The following is a 22,195-nucleotide window of genomic DNA, read 5'->3' on the forward strand; positions in this document are numbered from 1 at the left end:
TTGTGACCAAAAACCCAACAATGTTGGATTCTTTTCGACTGATGCATCACAACCCCATTGATAATCATTAGATGCAATGGCTCAATGATGAGATTCACATGTCATTGTATAGCCGCAGCCTAAAGTGACTGTCCACATTTTAACATCATATCTTTAAGGACATAAACACACACTGATTTTAATGGAGTGGCCTGAAATCTGCAGCAAAAGACAGTGTCAAAACCAATGGATAGATTGAAACTTAGGCTCAATTCAGACGTCCGTAACGCGTTTTGAGGATCCATAAAACACGGACAGCGGCAATGTGCATCCCGCATTTTGCCGGTACTAATAGAATATGCCTATTCTTGTCCGCAATTGCGGACAAGAATAGAACATGTTCTATTTTTTTCGGGAACGGAATTGCGGACCTGGAAGTGGGGGTTCGCAATTCCGTATCCGGGCAGCACATCGCGCTGCCCCATAGAAATGAATAGGTCCGCAATTACGTTCCGCAAAATGCGGAACGGAATTGCGGACGTGTGAATGGACCCTTAAAGAGGTTTTCCAGGTGTTCAACAATGAGGAACTATCCTCATGATAGGTCATCAACATCTGGTGGAGGTCCGACACTCGGCCCCCTTGCTGATAACTTTTTTGAAGAGGCTGTGGTCTCCTTACAACTTGCCAAGCACAGCGGCACCCAGTCCCTAACGGCTGTGCTCTGTATTGCAGCTCAGGCTTAAATGGGACTGTGCTGTCATAGGCTTAGGAAGAGGCCGCAAAGCTTAGAGTGCTACCGTCTCTTCAACTGCTGATCGGTAGTCCGACCCCCACAGTCCTGAGCATAGGCCATCAATATTAAACACCCGGTAAATCCACTTAACAGATAAATGACAAGATGCATTAATAAAAAGCCAGAACAAACCCAATTTGTGAATTCATCTGTTTATTAAGTGTTTGTGACAAGCAGGATTACAAAGCGCTCAGAACACATAGTGCTTTTGTTGAACTAGATCAAGATGCTCCTCTTAATAACATCCTATTGTCATCTCGTATGAAGCAAAAAACGCGACACCATTGCGATCCAGCGTCACCAGGCCGTCTCTCTAAAGGGCAGTGCACTCCTCCAACACGGATTCCTTCTACTATCAGCCCCCATCTCTTGAGGGGATGTTCATGCAGTGGCGACACCAATTAAATAATGCTCATTTCCATACAAATATAAATCTATACTTTTGTTAATAACTTATAATAGTTATACATTACCATTACAGCAGCCTGCAATTTCAGTCTAAAATTCTGATAAAAGCACAGAGCAATCAGATTTTTCCCTCCAGATACTACGTATGCAAGGATACGATTTTAAAGATACGCGGTCAAGAGACACATGCCCGTTTTATAGATGCTCTCCTATATCTTTTTACTAATTAGCAGCAGAGAATATAAACAGTATTCTTTTTTGGAATCTGTTTTTATTTTTCGATTGTAGATGTTCTGTACAAGATCATAGCGTGACTATCTTGCCTGAGCTGCTGTTAACAATATTCAATATTCAACTTTACAGCAGTCACATGGATATAGGAACCCACTGCCTTCAAGACGGTAATTGACGAGTTTTCTAGAAAGGCTTTTTGACATGTGTAAGGGAAGGGGGAGTAGGTAAACTGTCATCACTCATTGTGAATGCTGTCATCCTTTGTCGTCGATACATACTGTAGGTGATACCTTTCATTGTAATCCTGCCTGTGATGATAATGATGACTCCTGAGATGTGATATCTACAGGAAGTGGCAGCCTGTTGTGAAGCCATAGTGAAAAAAACTGGAATATTGCAAAGATTGTAACATGAAAAAAACAACAACAAATCACCATCAATATCATTAAAAATATGTTTTAGGCTACTTTCACACTTGCGGCAGAGTAATCCGGCAAGCAGTTTCGTCGCCTGAACTGCCTGCCGGATCTTGCAACACGTATGCCAACTGATGGCATTTGTAAGACTGATTAGGATCTTGATCAGTCAGAAAAATGCATTGAAATGCTGGATCTCTTTCCGGTGTCATCCAGAAAAACAGATCCGGCATTTATTTTGTTCACTTTTTTCGGTCTGCGCATTCCAGTAATACATTCCTATGGAAAAAAAAATTCCAGATCCGGCATTCAGGCAAGTCTTCAGTTTTTTGGCCGGAGATAAAACCGTAGCATGCTGCGGTTTTACCTTTGTCCTGATCAGTCAAAATGACTGAACTGATGACATCCTGAATGGATTGCTCTCCATTCAGAATGCATGGGGATATAACTGATCAGTTCTTTTCCGGTATTGAGCCCCTGTGACGGAACTCAGTGCCGGAAAAGAAAAACGCAAGTGTGAAAGTACCCCAACATAAAAACTTCATTTTGACGATAGGTCATTATCTGATGACACATTCCTTTTGAACTAGTGTGTACATCCAGCTGAGAAGAGCATAACAGAGGAACATTGCCATCATTTGCTCTTATCTCAATGATTCTCCGCAATGTTGATCACAATGCTCCTTGCAAATGTCCTTTACAGCCTACATGTGTGGCACATTATACAGCCTCCATCAAAACTCCAGTCCTGGGACCTGTAAATAGGGCAATCGTTGCACCCAGCAGTTCATCCCACCACACCTCAAGATAAAGCAGTATAAATAGCAGTAAGCTATATATTATATATATATACCATTCATGAAAATCCCTCAATTGCTCTGAATGTAAGATTGCAAGGTCTTTAGGTATTTGGAAAGCTGCAAAGCAAACTTGCAGAAAAAAGTTGAATATTTGTAGTTATTTTCTTGACACCGTATTAGAAAATTATAAGTGAATAATTCGTACCCACTGTTTACATGTCTTTTTGAATAGCAAAGGTTAGTGGTCGTGAATACAAAGGCTGTTAGCTGAAGAAGGGTTTAAACCAGTCTTACTACAAAACCAGTCTCATGGGGCAGATCTTTATGTCAGTGTTCTTATTCCAGCTTCTCATCTCCTTCTTCCACATCTTTCAGACTGAGAACTTCCAGGGTGCCTTTCCCTTTCGTTTCACAACGTATCAGCTCATCAATTTCTCTGAAGCAGCCAGGATCAGTCAAACATACCTAGTAACATGGATCGGAAATGCATATATAATTATTCTAACAGTTGAATAAAAAACGATAATCCTGAGCCGTACTACAAGGCTGTGACATATTAGCTATGTATAGACCTACAATAGGCAACCTCTGAATTCTGCTTGTAGGCATCTCCAGTGCTTAGCCTTATGTAGTGTGCCAGGGGCCAAGACATATATTTTGTCACCATTACAGGGGTTGTCCCAAGACATAAATGTGATCTGTGGGGTCCCAGCGGTTAGCCCCCACCTATCACAAGAAAGGGGCTCCCAAGTTTCCCTAATGTACAGAGTGGCAGTCAAGCCAGAATCCTACTGCTGCATTCATTTACTATGGGACTTTAGGAGATATCTAGCAGTTCCAGAGAGAATGAAGGGAACGGCAGTGAGCAAGTTTGTCTGCAGCTCCATTTGAAATTTCTATTATAAAATTCTGCCCCCCCAAATGAAGCAATCGGTATGGGGTCAAACCTAACTCTGTCCATATTGGAGACCCTTTAGTGAAGATGAAGGAGAACAGATCCAGAATGTCTCTCAACTATTCTACTAGGTGCAGAGGAGCCCGATTTATAACATGAGCACTATTGCACCTTACTTCCTAGGTAATTCACTCTTACAACTCTACCGCTACCCATACCAGTCCTGGAAGAAGCCAGTACTCTCTGCTCTGCACTGATGAGGGCCAATCACCCCGAAACAGCCATCAGCAGATGAGATGCTGGCTTAATTATTATCCAAGTCATGTCTCCAGGCCTGTTTAAAAGGCTGAAAATTGACTTATAGGATTAGCTACCTTACATATGGTAGCATTAGAGGCGGAGCTTGCTATGAGCTCATTTGCATATCCTCTTCAGAAGAAGTTATACTGAGTCATTTTTGCATTACACTTTAACTTAGATTCATTTCAATAGAAAGCGAGTGTGCATACATAGCCATGTCTCCAAATAAATCAAAGACTGGTCAAAAATAAGAAATCACTGGGAGTCATATTATAAAATTAACTACTGAAGTGTAGTCTGCTGTGTAATGTAGGATTTGCATTACTTACAATCTCCAGCTCTTGGTCAAAGTCTTCACTTTCTATGTGCTTCATCAGTGGCTTCAACTTTTCTTTTAACCTCTTCCCATCCTTGGCAGGTATGGTAAAACGCAGCCTCATATGAGCTCGTTCAATCTGCATGGATTCTTTAAGTTGCTTTATGACTTCCAGTGCCTTATGAAAAAAATATGTGCATATATGAAGGCTTGTCATAGGCATAACGATTATTAATGATACAAAGGATTTTACATTTTAATACATTTACTATAACTCATCATTCTTGTTTCTATGGGATTTCAAAGTAATCTATTGTCCAATTCTTTTAAAAGCGTATTCCCTTAGGCCCCTTTCACACGGCGAGTATTCCGCGCGGATGCGATGCGTGAGGTGAACGCATTGCACCCGCACTGAATCCGGACCCATTCATTTCTATGGGGCTGTTCACATGAGTGGTGATTTTCACGCATCACTTGTGCGTTGCGTGAAAATCGCAGCATGCTCTATATTCTGCGTTTTTCACGCAACGCAGGCCCCATAGAAGTAAATGGGGTTGCGTGAAAATCACAAGCATCCGCAAGCAAGTGCGGATGCGGTGCGATTTTCACGCACGGTTGCTAGGAGACGATGGAGTCCCGATCATTATTATTTTCCCTTATAACATGGTTATAAGGGAAAATAATAGCATTCTGAATACAGAATGCATAGTAAAACAGCGCTGGAGGGGTTAAAAAAATAATAATAATAATTTAACTCACCTTAGTCCACTTGATAGCGCAGCCCGGCATCTCCTACTGTATTCTTTCTTTAGGACCTGGGTCAAGGATCTTTGATGACGTCACTCCGGTCATCACATGGTACGTCACATGATCTTTTACCATGGTGATTCACCATGGTAAAAGATCATGTGACGTACCATGTGATGACCGGAGTGACGTCATCAAAGGTCCTTGACCCAGGTCCTAAAGAAAGAATACAGAAGGAGATGCTGGCTGCGCTATCAAGTGGACAAAGGAGAGTTAAAATTATTTTTTTATTTTTTTTTAACCCCTCCAGCGCTATTTTACTTTGCATTCTGTATTCAGAATGCTATTATTTTCCCTTATAACCATGTTATAAGGGAAAATAATAACATATACACAACACCTAACCCAAGCCCGAACTTCTGTGAAGAAGTTCGGGTTTGGGTACCAAACATGCGTGATTTTTCTCACGCGAGTGCAAAACGCATTACAGTGTTTTGCACTCGCGCGGAAAAATCGCGGGTGTTCCCGCAACGCACCCGCCCTTTTTCCCGCAATGCCCGTGTGAAAGAGGCCTTAGAGAGGAACTTGTTAATTTTTACCCCCATAAATGAATAGTACAAGAAAATATTAAGAAATTTTATAATAAACAGACGCTTCCTTTTCTCATTTGTGTACCATTTTTTATTAAAAAAATAAAGATAGTACAGTGTGTTTTTAAACAGGTTTTTTTCTTTTATTACCACCAGCTACTCTCCGTCTAACATAGCCATATATCATGTTGCAATCACTTTGACGCAACTAATGCTCGAAAGGGGTTGGATCCAGTTCTAGGAGACCTCTGTGTCATACACAACTTTTTAGGGCAACTGGGGCACTTTTGATTCGGATGAAATTTATTCAGACTGGAAAAGAATTTTGGGAAATTTGTTCATCTCGATTTATTCTATTATTGACTATAATAGGACTCGTGGGGATCCAACCTCTTTCCGCTATTAGTGCGGAGATTTGGCCGGACAAAAACAACTGCTTGCACTGGTATTTGTCCGGCCAAATCAGGGTACTAGTGCCGTAAACAGATTGGATCCCCGTCGAGTCCCATTATGGTCAAAGGGGCCTGGTGGTGCTCAGACCTTTTCGAGTCCCATTATGGTCAAAGGGGCCTGGTGGTGCTCAGACCTTTTCGAGTCCCATTATGGTCAAAGGGGCCTGGTGGTGCTCAGACCTTTTCGAGTCCCATTATGGTCAAAGGGGCCTGGTGGTGCTCAGTCCTTTTCCTGCTATGCTGGATACAATGTCTTCCGATAGGCTGTTCAGCTAATGTGAAACTAGCCTTAGGGTCCATTTACATGTCCGCAAGCGTTTTGCAATCCGAAAAACACGGACACCGGCCACGTGCATTTCACATTTTGCGGACCGCACATGGCTGGCACTATAATAGAATCGCCTTTTCTTGTCCGTGGATGCAGGCAAGAATACATGTTCTATTTTTTTGCAGGACCGCGGAACAGAAGTGCAGATGTGGACAGCACACAGTGTGCTGTCCGCATCTTTGTGGCCTCATTGAAAATTAATGGGCCCGCACCCGTTCCGCAAAATTGCAGAATGGATGCGGACCCATTCTGCCCTTAGTCATGTTTAATGGCCCTGTGAGGGAGGAGATGGCAGAAGGAGTAAGGGTGCACAGAATGGATTGGGCCCACCCTTGGTGCACTTAACTGCTTGTTTACATATGGATTACAAATTCTTTTTCTCCAGAATGAAGTAATGGATCGCCACGTGAAAGGTATTCCATTAAGCTGAGCAGGCCCTACAAGGCACTGTGCCTGGTCATCTGGACTATAAGGAGTCCATGTCACAATTTTATTTTCCTACTACCTGCACTCAGAGCTGCACTGTCATGAATGCTCTACCGTTGCAGCATAATGGACAGGACTCATGTGCACATGTCCTGACAGGCCGAATCACCCAGCGTTGAGAAGGAGATGAGTCCTACGACTCTTACTACGCCTGCTCTCCCACACCTCCAGATAATGACAGCGACAGGTTTCTTTCCTATGTGATGCAGGGTTCAGCATGTCAGTACTCTGAAAGTACTGACTGCCATAACAGACCACGGAAGTCAGCGGGTCTGTCACACCGTGCAGGTGACAGGTTCTTTTTAACAGTGAATTACCTGGTGGCTGACTCCCTTTATCACAAATACTTATATAAACAACAGGTCATTTTCTGTTTGCATTGCTTTTATTGGGATTCTCCAGCTTTTTAACAATTTTTGCCTCCACCCCTTTTCCGTTTTATGACTTTGACCTTTCTTTGGGCAAAGGCAGGCAATATGAGAAAATACCTAAGAACCAATACTCACATGTAAGACCCCCTCCCTTCCAGTGCCGCCAATCTGCTCCTTTGTTTGCTTAGCTGCAGCCAATCGCCGGCCTTAGCGGTGTATTACTCAAACTCTATCTTATAAGAGGTTCGAAGCCAGCAGACCTCCACAATCAGAGCAGCAGATATTTGGTGGCGATTTCTTGTAGATAATTGGGGTCATTTATCAAACTGGAGTATAGTAGAACTGACTTAGTTGCCCAGAGCAACCAATCAGATTTCATTTTTGACAGCTCCTTTGGAAAATGAAAGGTGGTATCTGATTGGTTGCTATGGGCAACTAGGCCAATTCTACTTTACACCAGATAAATGACCCCAAATGTTTGTACCTGGAACAGAAGCATACAAGGGGACGTCCACTTACTTGTTGTTTAGTGCTCTTGGTTGCTTTGACCGAGTAGTGGATGTCTTTCATAGCTCTCTCAATCAGGTTCACCGTGTATGGCCTCTTGGTCTCTGGATTCACACACTTTTCTGCTACAATGGTCGCAATATCCCGAAACATTTGTTCTAGCTGGGTACTCCGCTCCTTTTCAGAGACCTGCAGCTCTCCCTTTGACAAAATCTGTTCCAAAAAAGCTTTAAGATTAAAATGTACAATGCTTGTAACCAATATGTACGAAAAGCTGTTAAATTTAAGGGGGTTGTGTCATGAAACATATTCTATATTTTTCAAACCAGCACCTGGAACTGAATACTTTTGTAATTACATGTAATTAAAAATACACTGCTCAAAAAAATAAAGGGAACACAAAAATAGCTTAACACGATCAAGGTGGAAGGTTTGATCAAACCGATGCTATTATAGTGGGCTAAACCCTTTATCCAATGAAAATTTCACAATAGTGGGTTGCTAAATTAATACTTAACATTTATTAGTATCAAAAATTAAAATAATGGGCCCTTAGTATATAGAAAAAATCTCTAAACTGAGTGCATAAGATGCTACATATAAATCTCCGCTGGCAGATGCCAATCCGGAGAAAGGGGTATGGACCAAAAAATGAGAAGGGATAGATATAAAGATAGTTTGAGAAGAAAGGATGCGTAGTAAGAGGGACACACTGCTGGGTCAATAACCCTAGGGGTCCCTAAACCTAACTTCTCAACACTCCATATAATCTACCACAGACCCTCGATGGCCCTGCCTAAACATGGACTGCCCAGCTTTGTCCGAAAGATAGTGTGGTCCCTAAACTAGGGGAAAACAGTCAATTATGAGAGAAAGGAGGGCAGTTAAGACTGACAAACGAAACATGTAGCGACCTATAATTGAACAATTATGCTGTAACTATAGGTAAGAATGCTCAGGAATGGATAATAAGTCCCAAGTCAATGAGAAAATGTCCCGACGCGTTTCCTTGAAGGTTAGCAAATCTTCAGGGGACTAAAACCTTAAATTGTATCGGTCACTGAGTTGGCTGAAATATAGATGTCACATTCAGTCAACCATATCAAGTTCTGCAAAAAGGTAGCTCTCAAATATCAAAGATATAGCTACATAGGTAGTATACAGAGATCTTGTTTTTTTACCAAAGAAGACTCAAGGGACCCCCTGTGTATCCACCTATTGCAGGGTCACAGACTTAAAAGACATATAAGTGAAGGGTTCTCGAGTCACTCCGGTTCAAATGACTAAAACAAGCTAGTGACCACCTGTTCCAGGATCACTAGTTCAGTTCATCAATCATAAACAATATATCCAGTGACCAACTGTTCAAAAGTCACTAGAAATGTACAGTGTATCAATTAGACCACCAAAAACTAAAGTCCAAGTGTAAGACAATATATGTAGACTGGTTTACACTCAAAAAGATGCTAAAAAATATAGCTGGCTCAACAGCGTCGAAACGGCTTTGCTGGTGTAGTATGATACCCCAGCAGGTAATCATAAGCCGTTCAATACAGTGTGCCAAGAAGCGCTGTGCAGCAACGGATATTGAATCGCACAGACAGCAATGTACTTTGCCTAGAGCAGACCTGGGCAAACTACGGCCCGCGGGCCGTATACGGCCCGGCGGACCTTTTAATCCGGCCCCCGGCATTTTTGTTGCCGCCGCCGCCGCCGGCCCTGTAACAGCACGGAGTCACTGTCCGGAGTGAGGAGGGGGCGGGGCCCGCGGCCGCTCTGCGCTCCGCTCTGCTGCCTGGCCTGCCTGTCTCTTTAACAGAGCAGACCAGTGGCTGCTGGAGCGTGATGCAGCTGCCGCACAGGCAGAAAGAGGAAGGAGGCGGAGCCCCAGCCAGCAGCCACAGCCAAGCAACTAACAGAACTTACAGGTATTTGGTGGGGGTGGGGGGGGGCTCATATAGGACAGGGGGACAGTGTGTGCTTTCCTGCCTGCTACTACATCACCCCCCCCCCCCCCCAGGGATTGTGGGGGTCATTAAGGGTTGGACTTGCTGCTGATGTTGAGTGTGCCAGTGTGTGTGTGTCCGTCCCTGTGTGTGTGTGTCTGTCCCTTTGTGTGTGTGTGTGTGTTCGTCCCTGTGTGTGTGTCTGTCCCTTTGTGTGTGTGTGTCTATCTCTGTGTGTGTGTGTGTTTGTCCCTTTGTGTGTGTGTGTGTGTGTCCATCCCTGTGTGTGTGTTTGTCCCTTTGTGTGTGTGTCCCCGTCCCTGTGTGTGTCCGTCCGTGTGTGTCTGTCCCTTTGTGTGTGTCCGTCCCTTTGTGTGTGTGTGTGAGTGTGTCTGTCCCTTTGTGTGTGTCCCCGTCCCTGTGTGTATGTCTCTCCCTGTGTGTATCACCTTGCCCACAGTGTTCCTATGTCTTGACGCAGCTGCTTCAGAACGTTCTGTGCGGGGAAGAAGATGGAAGAGGAGGCAGCGCCAGCATGGAGTCTGTGCGATAGACACAGGGAGGCACACTAAGGACGAAGGTAACACTTCCACATGATCTACACTAGTGTTATCTGTGGTTTTACATAGGACTGCAGGTAACACTACTACATTATTTAGCACTAGTGTTATCTGTGGTTTTACATAGGACTGCAGGTAACACTACCACAAGGTTAGCTCACACAGGGCGCCTGAACACCTAAGGCCGGCCCTGGCTGCGCACCCCAGCGCCAAGGGATGACGTCACTGATGTAATATGCCTCTTATATGTGGAGAGCGGTGATGTCACAGATGTAATATATTACTTATAAGTGATATATTACATCAGTGACATCACCACTCTCCACACATAAGTAATATATTACATCAGTGACATCACTGCTGTCCACATATACCGGTAAGTAATACATTACATCAGTGACATCACCGCTCATCACATATATGTGGAGAGCGGTGATGTCACTGATGTAATATATCGCCTATATGTGGACAGCGGTGATGTCACTGATGTAATATAACATTATATGTGGAGAGTGTTCATGTCACTGATGCAATACAGCGCTCCAGATGGCGACCAAAATGGTCGCCAATGCGCCTTAAAATTTGCAGATGGCGACAAGACTTGTCATAGGCTACAGGCCTGAGGTCTATTTGGTAGTGAAATCCCAGCGCAGGCAGGCATGATGATGTCATCACGCCCGCCTGTGCCAGGACGCGGTGATTTTATGCAGTATTGAGTTTAGCCTTTTGGCCCGGCCCTCCAAAATATTTTCAGTTTCTCATGTGGCCCCATCGAAAAAATAATTGCCCACCCCTGGCCTAGAGGCACTGTGCAACATTGATGTTTGATCACACAGTCAGCAGAGTACTTATCTGTACAGTCATAGTGCTCCGACTGTCCACAGAGAGGTGCGGGTGTCACTCCTCGGCATTCCGCGTATGGCAGCTGCACAGAGGGTGAGTTCGCGGCTCATTTAAAAAGGCCGCCTTGTACCGCCTAGTGACGTCATCACGTCACCTGGTCGGGTCACGTGACAATAGCACGCGAATGTTTACCGACCAGATGACCCGGCCGTGGTGGGAGGCGCCAGGCAAATCATACTGTCATGGCAACCGCAAAAGCGACAACCATCTCCACACACTACAGGCCTCGATCGCTCAGCTGTCCATCCAGCGGTCGCCATGGCTATAGCGCCGCCCCACTCACGCAGGATTATTGGCGTCTCAAAGGGCAGATTTGTTTCAATGTGTCAGTGAAGCAGCAGGCTAAGCAGCTCCACTTGGCACTTAAAACAGTAAGAACTTATCTACGGGATCAATAAGGTCATTGATCACCAGATAGTAGCATAGAGTTTATATAGCTGGATATTGATAATAATAACTGCGTCGATATTAACTGTAGAATGCTTCCAAAAATCAAAACAGCAATGACAACAAGCCAAGAACGAGAGGGAGAGATAAGACAGGCAGGCGTGATTTAAAATACAATACAGATGAGTAGTACATGGTGGTATCCATGGGACTGAGGTCTAGGGATCAATATAGCTATTGAATGACAATTGTTCATTCAATCCCAAAGGAGCCACAGTCTGCAATTGAAAAATCCACCAAGTCTCCCTCTGTAAAATCCTCTTGTCCCAGTCTCCCCCTCGTCTTGGCCTCTGAACCATCTCTATTCCCATAAACTTAAGGCCAGATGTGTCGCCCCCATGTACAGTATTAATATGTGTGGCTATGGGTGTATCCCTGTCATTCCTGACATCACCCAGATGTTCCCCAACCCGTCGACGGAGTTCACGGGTGGTTTTGCCCACATATTCAAGGCCACATATCCACATATTTCTTTTTGTTCGACGGGGTCCTTTACCACCAGCTCAGGGGCACCGCGATGGGGAGTTCTTGTGCCCCATCGTATGCTAATTTGTTCCTGGGCTGGTGGGAACGGACCCTGGTGTTCAGCGATGCACCCAGTAACCATATCCCATGTGTCTTGACTTGGGCCAGATTCATAGACGACATTTTTGTCGTCTGGAAGGGCAAGGAGAGTGAATTTATTGCGTTCATTAAAGAACTTAATGTTAATTCCATCAATATGAAATTCACCTTTGAGTCGACGGGTTGGGGAACATCTGGGTGATGTCAGGAATGACAGGGATACACCCATAGCCACACATATTAATACTGTACATGGGGGCGACACATCTGGCCTTAAGTTTATGGGAATAGAGATGGTTCAGAGGCCAAGACGAGGGGGAGACTGGGACAAGAGGATTTTACAGAGGGAGACTTGGTGGATTTTTCAATTGCAGACTGTGGCTCCTTTGGGATTGAATGAACAATTGTCATTCAATAGCTATATTGATCCCTAGACCTCAGTCCCATGGATACCACCATGTACTACTCATCTGTATTGTATTTTAAATCACGCCTGCCTGTCTTATCTCTCCCTCTCGTTCTTGGCTTGTTGTCATTGCTGTTTTGATTTTTGGAAGCATTCTACAGTTAATATCGACGCAGTTATTATTATCAATATCCAGCTATATAAACTCTATGCTACTATCTGGTGATCAATGACCTTATTGATCCCGTAGATAAGTTCTTACTGTTTTAAGTGCCAAGTGGAGCTGCTTAGCCCGCTTGCTTCACTGACACATTGAAACAAATCTGCCCTTTGAGACGCCAATAATCCTGCGTGAGTGGGGCGGCGCTATAGCCATGGCGACCGCTGGATGGACAGCTGAGCGATCGAGGCCTGTAGTGTGTGGAGATGGTTGTCGCTTTTGCGGTTGCCATGACAGTATGATTTGCCTGGCGCCTCCCACCACGGCCGGGTCATCTGGTCGGTAAACATTCGCGTGCTATTGTCACGTGACCCGACCAGGTGACGTGATGACGTCACTGGGCGGAGAATGGGCGGTACAAGGCGGCCTTTTTAAATGAGCCGCGAACTCACCCTCGGTGCAGCTGCCATACGCGGAATGCCGAGGAGTGACACCCGCACCTCTCTGTGGACAGTCGGAGCACTATGACTGTACAGATAAGTACTCTGCTGACTGTGTGATCAAACATCAATGTTGCACAGTGCCTCTAGGCAAAGTACATTGCTGTCTGTGCGATTCAATATCAGTTGCTGCACAGCGCTTCTTGGCACACTGTATTGAACGGCTTATGATTACCTGCTGGGGTATCATACTACACCAGCAAAGCCGTTTCGACGCTGTTGAGCCAGCTATATTTTTTAGCATCTATTTGAGTGTAAACCAGTCTACATATATTGTCTTACACTTGGACTTTAGTTTTTGGTGGTCTAATTGATACACTGTACATTTCTAGTGACTTTTGAACAGTTGGTCACTGGATATATTGTTTATGATTGATGAACTGAACTAGTGATCCTGGAACAGGTGGTCACTAGCTTGTTTTAGTCATTTGAACCGGAGTGACTCGAGAACCCTTCACTTATATGTCTTTTAAGTCTGTGACCCTGCAATAGGTGGATACACAGGGGGTCCCTTGAGTCTTCTTTGGTAAAAAAACAAGATCTCTGTATACTACCTATGTAGCTATATCTTTGATATTTGAGAGCTACCTTTTTGCAGAACTTGATATGGTTGACTGAATGTGACATCTATATTTCAGCCAACTCAGTGACCTAAAACCTTAAATTGTATCGTCCCCTGAAGATTTGCTAACCTTCAAGGAAACGCGTCGGGACATTTTCTCATTGACTTGGGACTTATTATCCATTCCTGAGCATTCTTACCTATAGTTACAGCATAATTGTTCAATTATAGGTCGCTACATGTTTCGTTTGTCAGTCTTAACTGCCCTCCTTTCTCTCATAATTGACTGTTTTCCCCTAGTTTAGGGACCACACTATCTTTCGGACAAAGCTGGGCAGTCCATGTTTAGGCAGGGCCATCGAGGGTCTGTGGTAGATTATATGGAGTGTTGAGAAGTTAGGTTTAGGGACCCCTAGGGTTATTGACCCAGCAGTGTGTCCCTCTTACTACGCATCCTTTCTTCTCAAACTATCTTTATATCTATCCCTTCTCATTTTTTGGTCCATACCCCTTTCTCCGGATTGGCATCTGCCAGCGGAGATTTATATGTAGCATCTTATGCACTCAGTTTAGAGATTTTTTCTATATACTAAGGGCCCATTATTTTAATTTTTGCGGAACACAAAAATAACACATCCTAGATCTGAATTAATTAAATATTCTTCTGAAATACTTTGTTCTTTACATAGTTGAATGTGCTGACAACTAAATCACACAAAAATAAAAAAATGGAAATCAAATTTTTCAACCTATGGAGGTCTGGATTTGGAGTCACACTCAAAATTAAAGAGGAAAAACACACTACAGGCTGTGGCGGACGGTCTCCTGAGGGATCTCCTCCCAGACCTGGATTAAAGCATCTGCCAACTCCTGGACAGTCTGTGGTGCAACGTGACGTTGGTGGATAGAGCGAGACATGATGTCCCAGATGTGCTCAATTAGATTCAGGTCTGGGGAACGGGCGGGCCAGTCCATAGCATCAATGCCTTCGTCTTGCAGGAACTGCTGACACACTCCAGCCACATGAGGTCTAGCATTGTCTTGCATTAGGAGGAACCCAGGGCGAACCGCACCAGCATATGGTCTCACAAGGGGTCTGAGGATCTCATCTCGGTACCTAATGGCAGTCAGGCTACCTCTGGAGAGCACATGGAGGGCTGTGCGGCCCTCCAAAGAAATGCCACCCCACACCATTACTGACCAAATGCAAAACCGGACATGCTGGAGGATGTTGCAGGCAGCAGAACGTTCTCCACGGCATCTCCAGACTCTGTCACATGTGCTCAGTGTGAAGCTGCTTTCATCTGTGAAGAGCACAGGGTGCCAGTGGCGAATTTGCCAATCTTGGTGTTCTCTGGCAAATGCCAAACGTCCTGCACGGTGTTGGGCTGTAAGCACAACCCCCACCTGTGGACGTCGGGCCCTCATATCACCCTCATGGAGTCTGTTTCTGACCGTTTGAGCAGACACATGCACATTTGTGGCCTGCTGGAGGTCATTTTGCAGGGCTCTGGCAGTGCTCCTCCTTGCACAAAGGCGGAGGTAGGGGTCCTGCTGCTGGGTTGTTGCCCTCCTACACGTCTCCTGATGTACTGGCCTGTCTCCTGGTAGCGCCTCCATGCTCTGGACACTACACTGACAGACACAGCAAACCTTCTTGCCACAGCTCGCATTGATGTGCCATCCTGGATAAGCTGCACTACCTGAGCCACTTGTGTGGGTTGTAGACTCCGTCTCATGCTACCACTAGAGTGAAAGCACCGCCAGCATTCAAAAGTGACCAAAACATCAGCCAGGAAGCATAGGAACTGAGAAGTGGTCTGGGTCACCACCTGCAGAACCACTCCTTTATTGGGGGTGTCTTGCTAATTGCCTATAATTTCCACCTGTTGTCTATCCCATTTGCACAACAGCATGTGAAATTGATTGTCACTCAGTGTTGCTTCCTAAGTGGACAGTTTGATTTCACAGAAGTGTGATTGACTTGGAGTTACATTGTGTTGTTTAAGTGTTCCCTTTATTTTTTTGAGCAGTGTATATTATAGTCAGTGAGCTATTCAATAAAAATTTATCTGTATAGCGCCACCTGCTGTTGGTTATTTTCCTTATTTCTTGTCCATCTCACTGAGCTGTTCTAACTTGCGCAGTTTAAATCTTCAATTGTCACCAATCATATGTTCTATTAGAAGCTGTGGCAGTTACAGGTAGTAAGCCGCAGCAGAAAGGGCCCCCCCCCCCCCCCGAACTGCCAGGCTGAATATAATCTAGCAGAGCAATTGCAGCAGTGAATGTGGAGATCTGTGAGGTACAGGGATAATTCTGGCTTTGTTAGAAAGAGAGTGTCATGTACTATATGTCGTCTGATGTAAAAAAAATTATATCAATCATGGCATAACCCCTTTAATGTATATTGTGTTAACCCCTTCCTGACTTGCGTCATACACATATGGTGCAGTTCATGTCTTTAAAGATGGTGCTCGATCTGGAGCAGGTGCCATAGCCGCTAGGTTTCTGCTAATTGACACAGCAGACACCCTGGGCTAATGTTTGTGACCGGCAACAACACAAATTGCAGACATTTAACTGCTAAGATGCCTTGGTCAGTTGTGGCCAAAGCATCTGAGGTGGCTTTCCCCAGAAACGCTGTGCAACCGGGGCCTGGACAGCTTCCCTGCTCCGAGATTGGGGAAGCTGTTCATGGTTTGTAATATGCTGGAGCCTGTATAGGCTATGAGGCCTATCAGTTATATTCCAACGTAGGCCTGAAGGTTGCAGTACTAGGGTTGTCACGCTACCAAAACTACGACGACAATGTGACTAAAAATGGCGAATCGCAAGTTTTTTTTTCTTTTACGGCGTTCACCACATAGGAAATATTTTTTTATATTTTAATAGTTCGCACTTTTTCGGGCGTGGTGATTATGTATTATGTTTATTTTTTATTGTTTGTAAAATTTATATGTAAAATTGGGAAAGGGGGCAATTTAAACTTTTAGTATATTGGTGTTTTTATTAACATTTTATTTAATAACTATTTCCCCCCTTAGGGGCTAGAACCTTGGATCTTTTGATACCTTGTCCTATTCACCCTAATAGAGATCTATTAGGGTGAATAGGACTTCACACTCTCCCTGCTGCCCTCGGCTTTGTGCACACGGCAGCAGGGAGCTTACCATGGGTGGCTTCAGTAGCGTCCTGGCTGCCATGGTAATCGATCGGAGCCCCAGGATTACACTGATGGGGCTCCGATTGGAAATGCCACTGCCACCGATAAAGAGGAGGGTAGAGGACCCTGTGGCCACTGCCACCAATGAATATAACAATGCGGTGGGAGGGTGCACTGTGCCACCAATGGTTATAATTTATAATACTGGGGAGGGCGCAGCATGTGCCATGTTCTCTAACTGATACTAGGCTGAGCAGCAGCCCAGCCTAGTATCGGTGAATAGTTAGACCCGGTATCGTATCGATCCGTGTCAAAAAGTATCGATTGGGTATTGATACTTCGATACCCGATGCAACTCTAGGCAGTACTGCATTGGAATATACTGAATTACACATATGTTACTGTACTAATTCATAGTAGTGTATGTGAGAAGCAATCTAATGATTGCATGTTCATATCCCATAGGGGGACTTAAAAAGTAAAAAAAAAAAAAAGGTTTAAAAAATAAATCTAAAAATTAATTGTGTAGTATCATGTGTAGTATGACTTGCATAGAATCGGTGGCATGTCTAATGTTGGATGCAATGAAGGGACAGCAGAAGTGACAGATTAAAGTAGACAAAGAACATTTTTGAGTCAGTGATAAGTAGCCCCGTCTCCCCAGACATGATTCATATCAGTATGGCCTCATGCACACGACCGTTGTGTGCATCCGCGGCCGTTGTTCCGTTTTTTTTCGCGGACCCATTGACTTTCAATGGGTCCGTGGAAAAATCGGAAAATGCACCGTTTGGCTTCCGCGTCCGTGATCCGTTTTTCCAATCCGTGAAAAAAATATGACCTGTCCTATTTTTTTCACAAACAACGGTTCACGGACCCATTCAAGTCAATGGGTCCGTGAAAAATCACGGATGCACACAAGATTTATCCGCCTCCGTGATCAGTGTCCGTTTTTCCTATCATTTTCAATGCAAACTTGACTTTTTTTTTTCACTTTTCATGTCCGTGGATCCTCCAAAAATCAAGGAAGACCTACAGAAGAAAAAACAGTCACGGAACAACGGAAATCCGTTTTGCGGACCGCAAAAAAAAAAACGGTTGTGTGCATGAGGCCTAAGTACAAGGGGATAGATCACATCTTGTCTTTGCTTTCTCCGGTACCTGCTTGCAGATTTCTGTTTGATCCTCTGTCCCAAATGCTTTGAGAAGATCCTCTTTTTTAGCAACCTGCCCTTTAGACACATTCATGAATATAGAGTGAGTCTGTAAAACTTCATCAATATCTTTATCCCTGGAAAAGAAAATGCCATTATATTAATTGACATAAGTGGATTGCCACATTATCAATGTTTGGTGCTTTGCAGACTGTTCATTGTCCATCTGATGGCCGAGCAGGCACGCTGACACCATCACACACTACCAGCTTCACCTCTCGCTATAATATGGGAACAGATCGAGGGATGTAGACTCACACAGCATGGCCCAGAGGTCAAGTAAACTGTACTCCACTTAACAACTCTCCTGCAGCTTTTATATTAGTGGATACAAGTTCTTAAAAGGGTTCTCCAGCATTGAAACTGTTTTTGGCAGCCCCCCCACCTGACCTGTGGAGGAAAGCGTACTTACCTGCCCCCCACTCCTCGGTTCTGGTTCCTTCAGATTGCCTTGTTTGGAATCCCTGCTTGCCAACTCCTGGAGTGGACAGGTATCATGTGTGCCGCTATAGCCAGTGACTGGCTGCAGCAGTGATGCGTCCACAATTGTCATGTCACTGGATCATGTACCACTTGAGGGACAAGTCACTGACGTCATTGACTGCAGCAGCACATGTGACACTAATCCAATACAGAAGGTGACAAGCAGGGGAGTTGGTGCACAGGGAACTGAAAGAACCAGAACTAGGTGGTGGGGAGCAGGTAGGTATGCTTCCGTCCACATGTCCCGTGAGGAGGGAGGGATGCTGAATATAGTTTCAAAGCTGGAGAACCCATTTAAGAACTTATACAGCCAGGCCCATAAATATTGGGACATCGACACAATTCTAACATTTTTGGCTCTATACACCACCACAATGGATATGAAATGAAACTAACAAGATGTGCTTTAACTGCAGACTGTCAGCTTTAATTTGAGGGTATTTACATCCAAATCAGGTGAACAGGGTAGGAATTACAACAGTTTGCATATGTGCCTCCACTTGTTAAGGGACCAAAAGTAATGGGACATAATAATAATAATCCTAAATCAAACTTTCACTTTTTAATACTTGGTTGCAAATCCTTTGCAGTCAATTACAGCCTGAAGTCTGGAACGCATAGACATCACCAGACGCTGGGTTTCATCCCTGGTGATGCTCTGCCAGGCCTCTACTGTAACTGTCTTCTGATCCTGCTTGTTCTTGGGGCATTTTCCTTTCAGTTTTGTCTTCAGCAAGTGAAATGCATGCTCAATCGGATTCAGGTCCGGTGATTGACTTGGCCATTGCATAACATTCCACTTCTTTCCCTTAAAAAACTCTTTGGTTGCTTTTGCAGTATGATTTGGGTCATTGTCCATTTGCACTGTGAAGCGCCGTCCAATGAGTTCTGAAGCATTTGGCTGAATATGAGCAGATAATATTGCCCGAAACACTTCAGAATTCATCCTGCTGCTTTTGTCAGCAGTCACATCATCAATAAATACAAGAGAACCAGTTCCATTGGCAGCCATACATGCCCACGCCATGACACTACCACCACCATGCTTCACTGATGAGGTGGTATGCTTAGGATCATGAGCAGTTCCTTTCCTTCTCCATACTCTTCTCTTCCTATCACTCTGGTACAAGTTGATCTTGGTCTCATCTGTCCATAGGATGTTGTTCCAGAACTGTGAAGGCTTTTTTAGATGTCGTTTGACAAACTCTAATCTGGCCTTCCTGTTTTTGAGGCTCACCAATGGTTTACATCTTGTGGTGAACCCTCTGTATTCACTCTGGTGAAGTCTTCTCTTGATTGTTGACTTTGACACACATACACCTACCTCCTGGAGAGTGTTCTTGATCTGGCCAACTGTTGTGAAGGGTGTTTTCTTCACCAGGGAAATAATTCTTCGATCATCCATCACAGTGGTTTTCCGTGGTCTTCTGGTGTCGCTGAGCTCACCGATGCGTTCCTTCTTTTTAAGAATGTTCCAAACAGTTGTTTTGCCCACACCTAATGTTTTTGCTATCTCTCTGATGGGTTTGTTTTGTTTTTTCAGCCTAATGATGGCTTGCTTCACTGATAGTGACAGCTCTTTGGATCTCATCTTGAGAGTTGGTAGCAACAGATTCCATATGCAAATAGCACACTTGAAATGAACTCTGGACCTTTTATCTGCTCATTGTAATTGGGATAATGAGGGAATAACACACACCTGGCCATGGAACAGCTGAGAAGCCAATTGTCCCATTACTTTTGGTTCCTTAACAAGTGGAGGCACATATGCAAACTGTTGTAATTCCTACCCTGTTCACCTGATTTGGATGTAAATGTCCTCAAATTAAAGCTGACAGTCTGCAGTTAAAGCACATCTTGTTAGTTTCATTTTAAATCTATTGTGGTGTAATAGAGCCAAAAATGTTAGAATTGTGTCAATGTCCCAATACTTATGGACCAGACTATCTGCAGCAGGAAATATTGTGAGCTCTGTCCAGTTGACATAGCGCTTCAAAGCTGGACCATACAGTCTGATGCTACATAGATCTACTGGGGTGCAGGTAAATATGCTTCCCTCCACAGGTCTGAAGGGGTGCGGCTTCCAAAAATGGTTTCAAAGCTGACAACTCATTAAAAGGTCTTTTTCAGGATAACAGTATTGATGACCTATCCTCATAGTAGGTCATCAATATCAGATCTGTGGTGGTCTAACACCCGACTGATCAGCTGTCTGAGAACATCCACATGTGCATGGATCTGTTTTTAGCAGAATCCATGGGACAGTACCAGATCAGAATCCATGGGACCACCAACGGCACCAGACAGACCGCACAGCAACCTAGATGGGAGTAGTAGTAATGGTGATTATAGTGGTAGTAGTACTTACAGTTCTCGGTGGTAGTCCACTAACCTGGCCCACGCACAGTGAATGGAGGGCACACTCTTGCAGTACAAACAGCAACTGGTACAGTCCTGAGGTATACCATAAAGCTTACTTTTCCCCAATGATGGTAGTGGTAGTAGTCCCTGAGTCTCACACTAAATACACTTTGCAACTTTCCAAGATAACCACAGGCATGCTACGGCACTTGTTAACTCCTTCTACAATTCCTGACCTGAAGGGTACAGATCTTAGATCCGGATGACTTGTCTGGACCTTTAAAGAGAAGATTACGTACCTGCTTCTTCTCCTCCAGACCTGCAATGCTACACTGAGCCCTCTCACTGTAAGGCTACATGCACACGACTGACGTTTTTTTTGCGGTCCGCAAACCGCTGATCTGCAAAAACAGAAGCCGCCCTTGTGCCTTTCGCAATTTGTGGAACGGGCGGCCCATTGTAGAAATGCCTATTCTTGTCCGCAAAACGGACAAGAATAGGACATGCTATCTTTTTTTTGCGGGGCCACGAAACAGTGCAACGGATGCGGACAGCACATCTTTTGCGGCCCCATTGAAGTGAATGGGTCCACATCCAAGCCGCAAAAACTGCGGCTCGGATGTGGACCAAAACAACGGTCTTGTGCATGAGGCCTAAACATGCAGTCGGACAACTCAGCAGCCAAGGAAGAGACCGGACCCCTTTTGTCATGTGATTATTTGTCGAGACGTAAGGGGTCACCGGATGTTTACAGCGAGGGAGTCCAGCGGAGTATCCTAGGTCTGGAGGAGAAGGCGCAGGTAAGTAAATTTCCCTTTACAGGTCTGGCCAATTGGAGGGGCGGTGCGGGTTGATGTTTGCCAAAAATCTCCACATTCTTGCACAAGCCCTTTAACTAATAATTAACCCTTTGCAGTGTTCCTCTGGGGGACTGCCACCATCATGACGCAGTGTTGTATACTCACACTCCGCTCCTCCAGCCCATAACCTTGTTCTTATAGCAGGCTATTTCATATCTCTTCCCTCCCTTCTTCATGCGCACCACGGCCACATTGGTCAGACGGATTTGGTTAGTGGGTGTGAATATGGACATGGTCGCCTCTGCAGCTTCTTCCTACCGCACAGTGACTCTAACCGCACCTTGAGGCTGCTGCTCTCTGTACAGGGACTGATGTAGCCCCGCAACTCTTCACTTTCGGCCGCCACTCTGTACGCATGCGCATTCAGCGACGGATTAGCGGAAGCGCGTCTCCTCATAGGCTAAAAAAAATTCCTGTGTGTGTGTGTAATAAAGTTAG

At 44.6% G+C, this 22,195-nt stretch overlaps 1 protein-coding gene across 1 annotated transcript; it reads right to left on the reverse strand.

Moving 5' to 3' along the window:
- Positions 1–2,685: 2,685 nt before the first annotated feature.
- SBDS (SBDS ribosome maturation factor) lies at positions 2,686–22,127 on the reverse strand. The gene is made up of 5 exons (XM_040424814.1): positions 21,863–22,127; positions 18,001–18,130; positions 7,638–7,838; positions 4,158–4,322; positions 2,686–3,098 (listed from the first exon to the last, which is right to left on the reverse strand). The coding sequence occupies exons 1-5, from the start codon at positions 21,988–21,990 to the stop codon at positions 2,970–2,972; spliced, it is 753 nt and encodes a 250-aa protein (XP_040280748.1). The 5' UTR covers positions 21,991–22,127; the 3' UTR covers positions 2,686–2,969.
- Between the last annotated feature and the right edge of the window lie 68 nt (positions 22,128–22,195).

The sequence above is a fragment of the Bufo bufo genome, chromosome 3, assembly GCF_905171765.1.
Source record: "Bufo bufo chromosome 3, aBufBuf1.1, whole genome shotgun sequence".
NCBI classification, from domain to species: domain Eukaryota; kingdom Metazoa; phylum Chordata; class Amphibia; order Anura; family Bufonidae; genus Bufo; species Bufo bufo.

Excerpts from the sequence above, each read along its gene's own strand:
- SBDS (XM_040424814.1), bottom strand. The coding sequence starts at position 21,990 with ATGTCCATATTCACACCCACTAACCAAATCCGTCTGACCAATGTGGCC. Across the intron at positions 18,131-21,862 it reads ATGGGCTGGAGGAGCGGAGT|GGATAAAGATATTGATGAAG; the intron begins GTGAGTATACAA and ends TTTCTTTTCCAG. Across the intron at positions 7,839-18,000 it reads AAACAGAAATCTGCAAGCAG|ATTTTGTCAAAGGGAGAGCT; the intron begins GTACCGGAGAAA and ends TTTTTGGAACAG.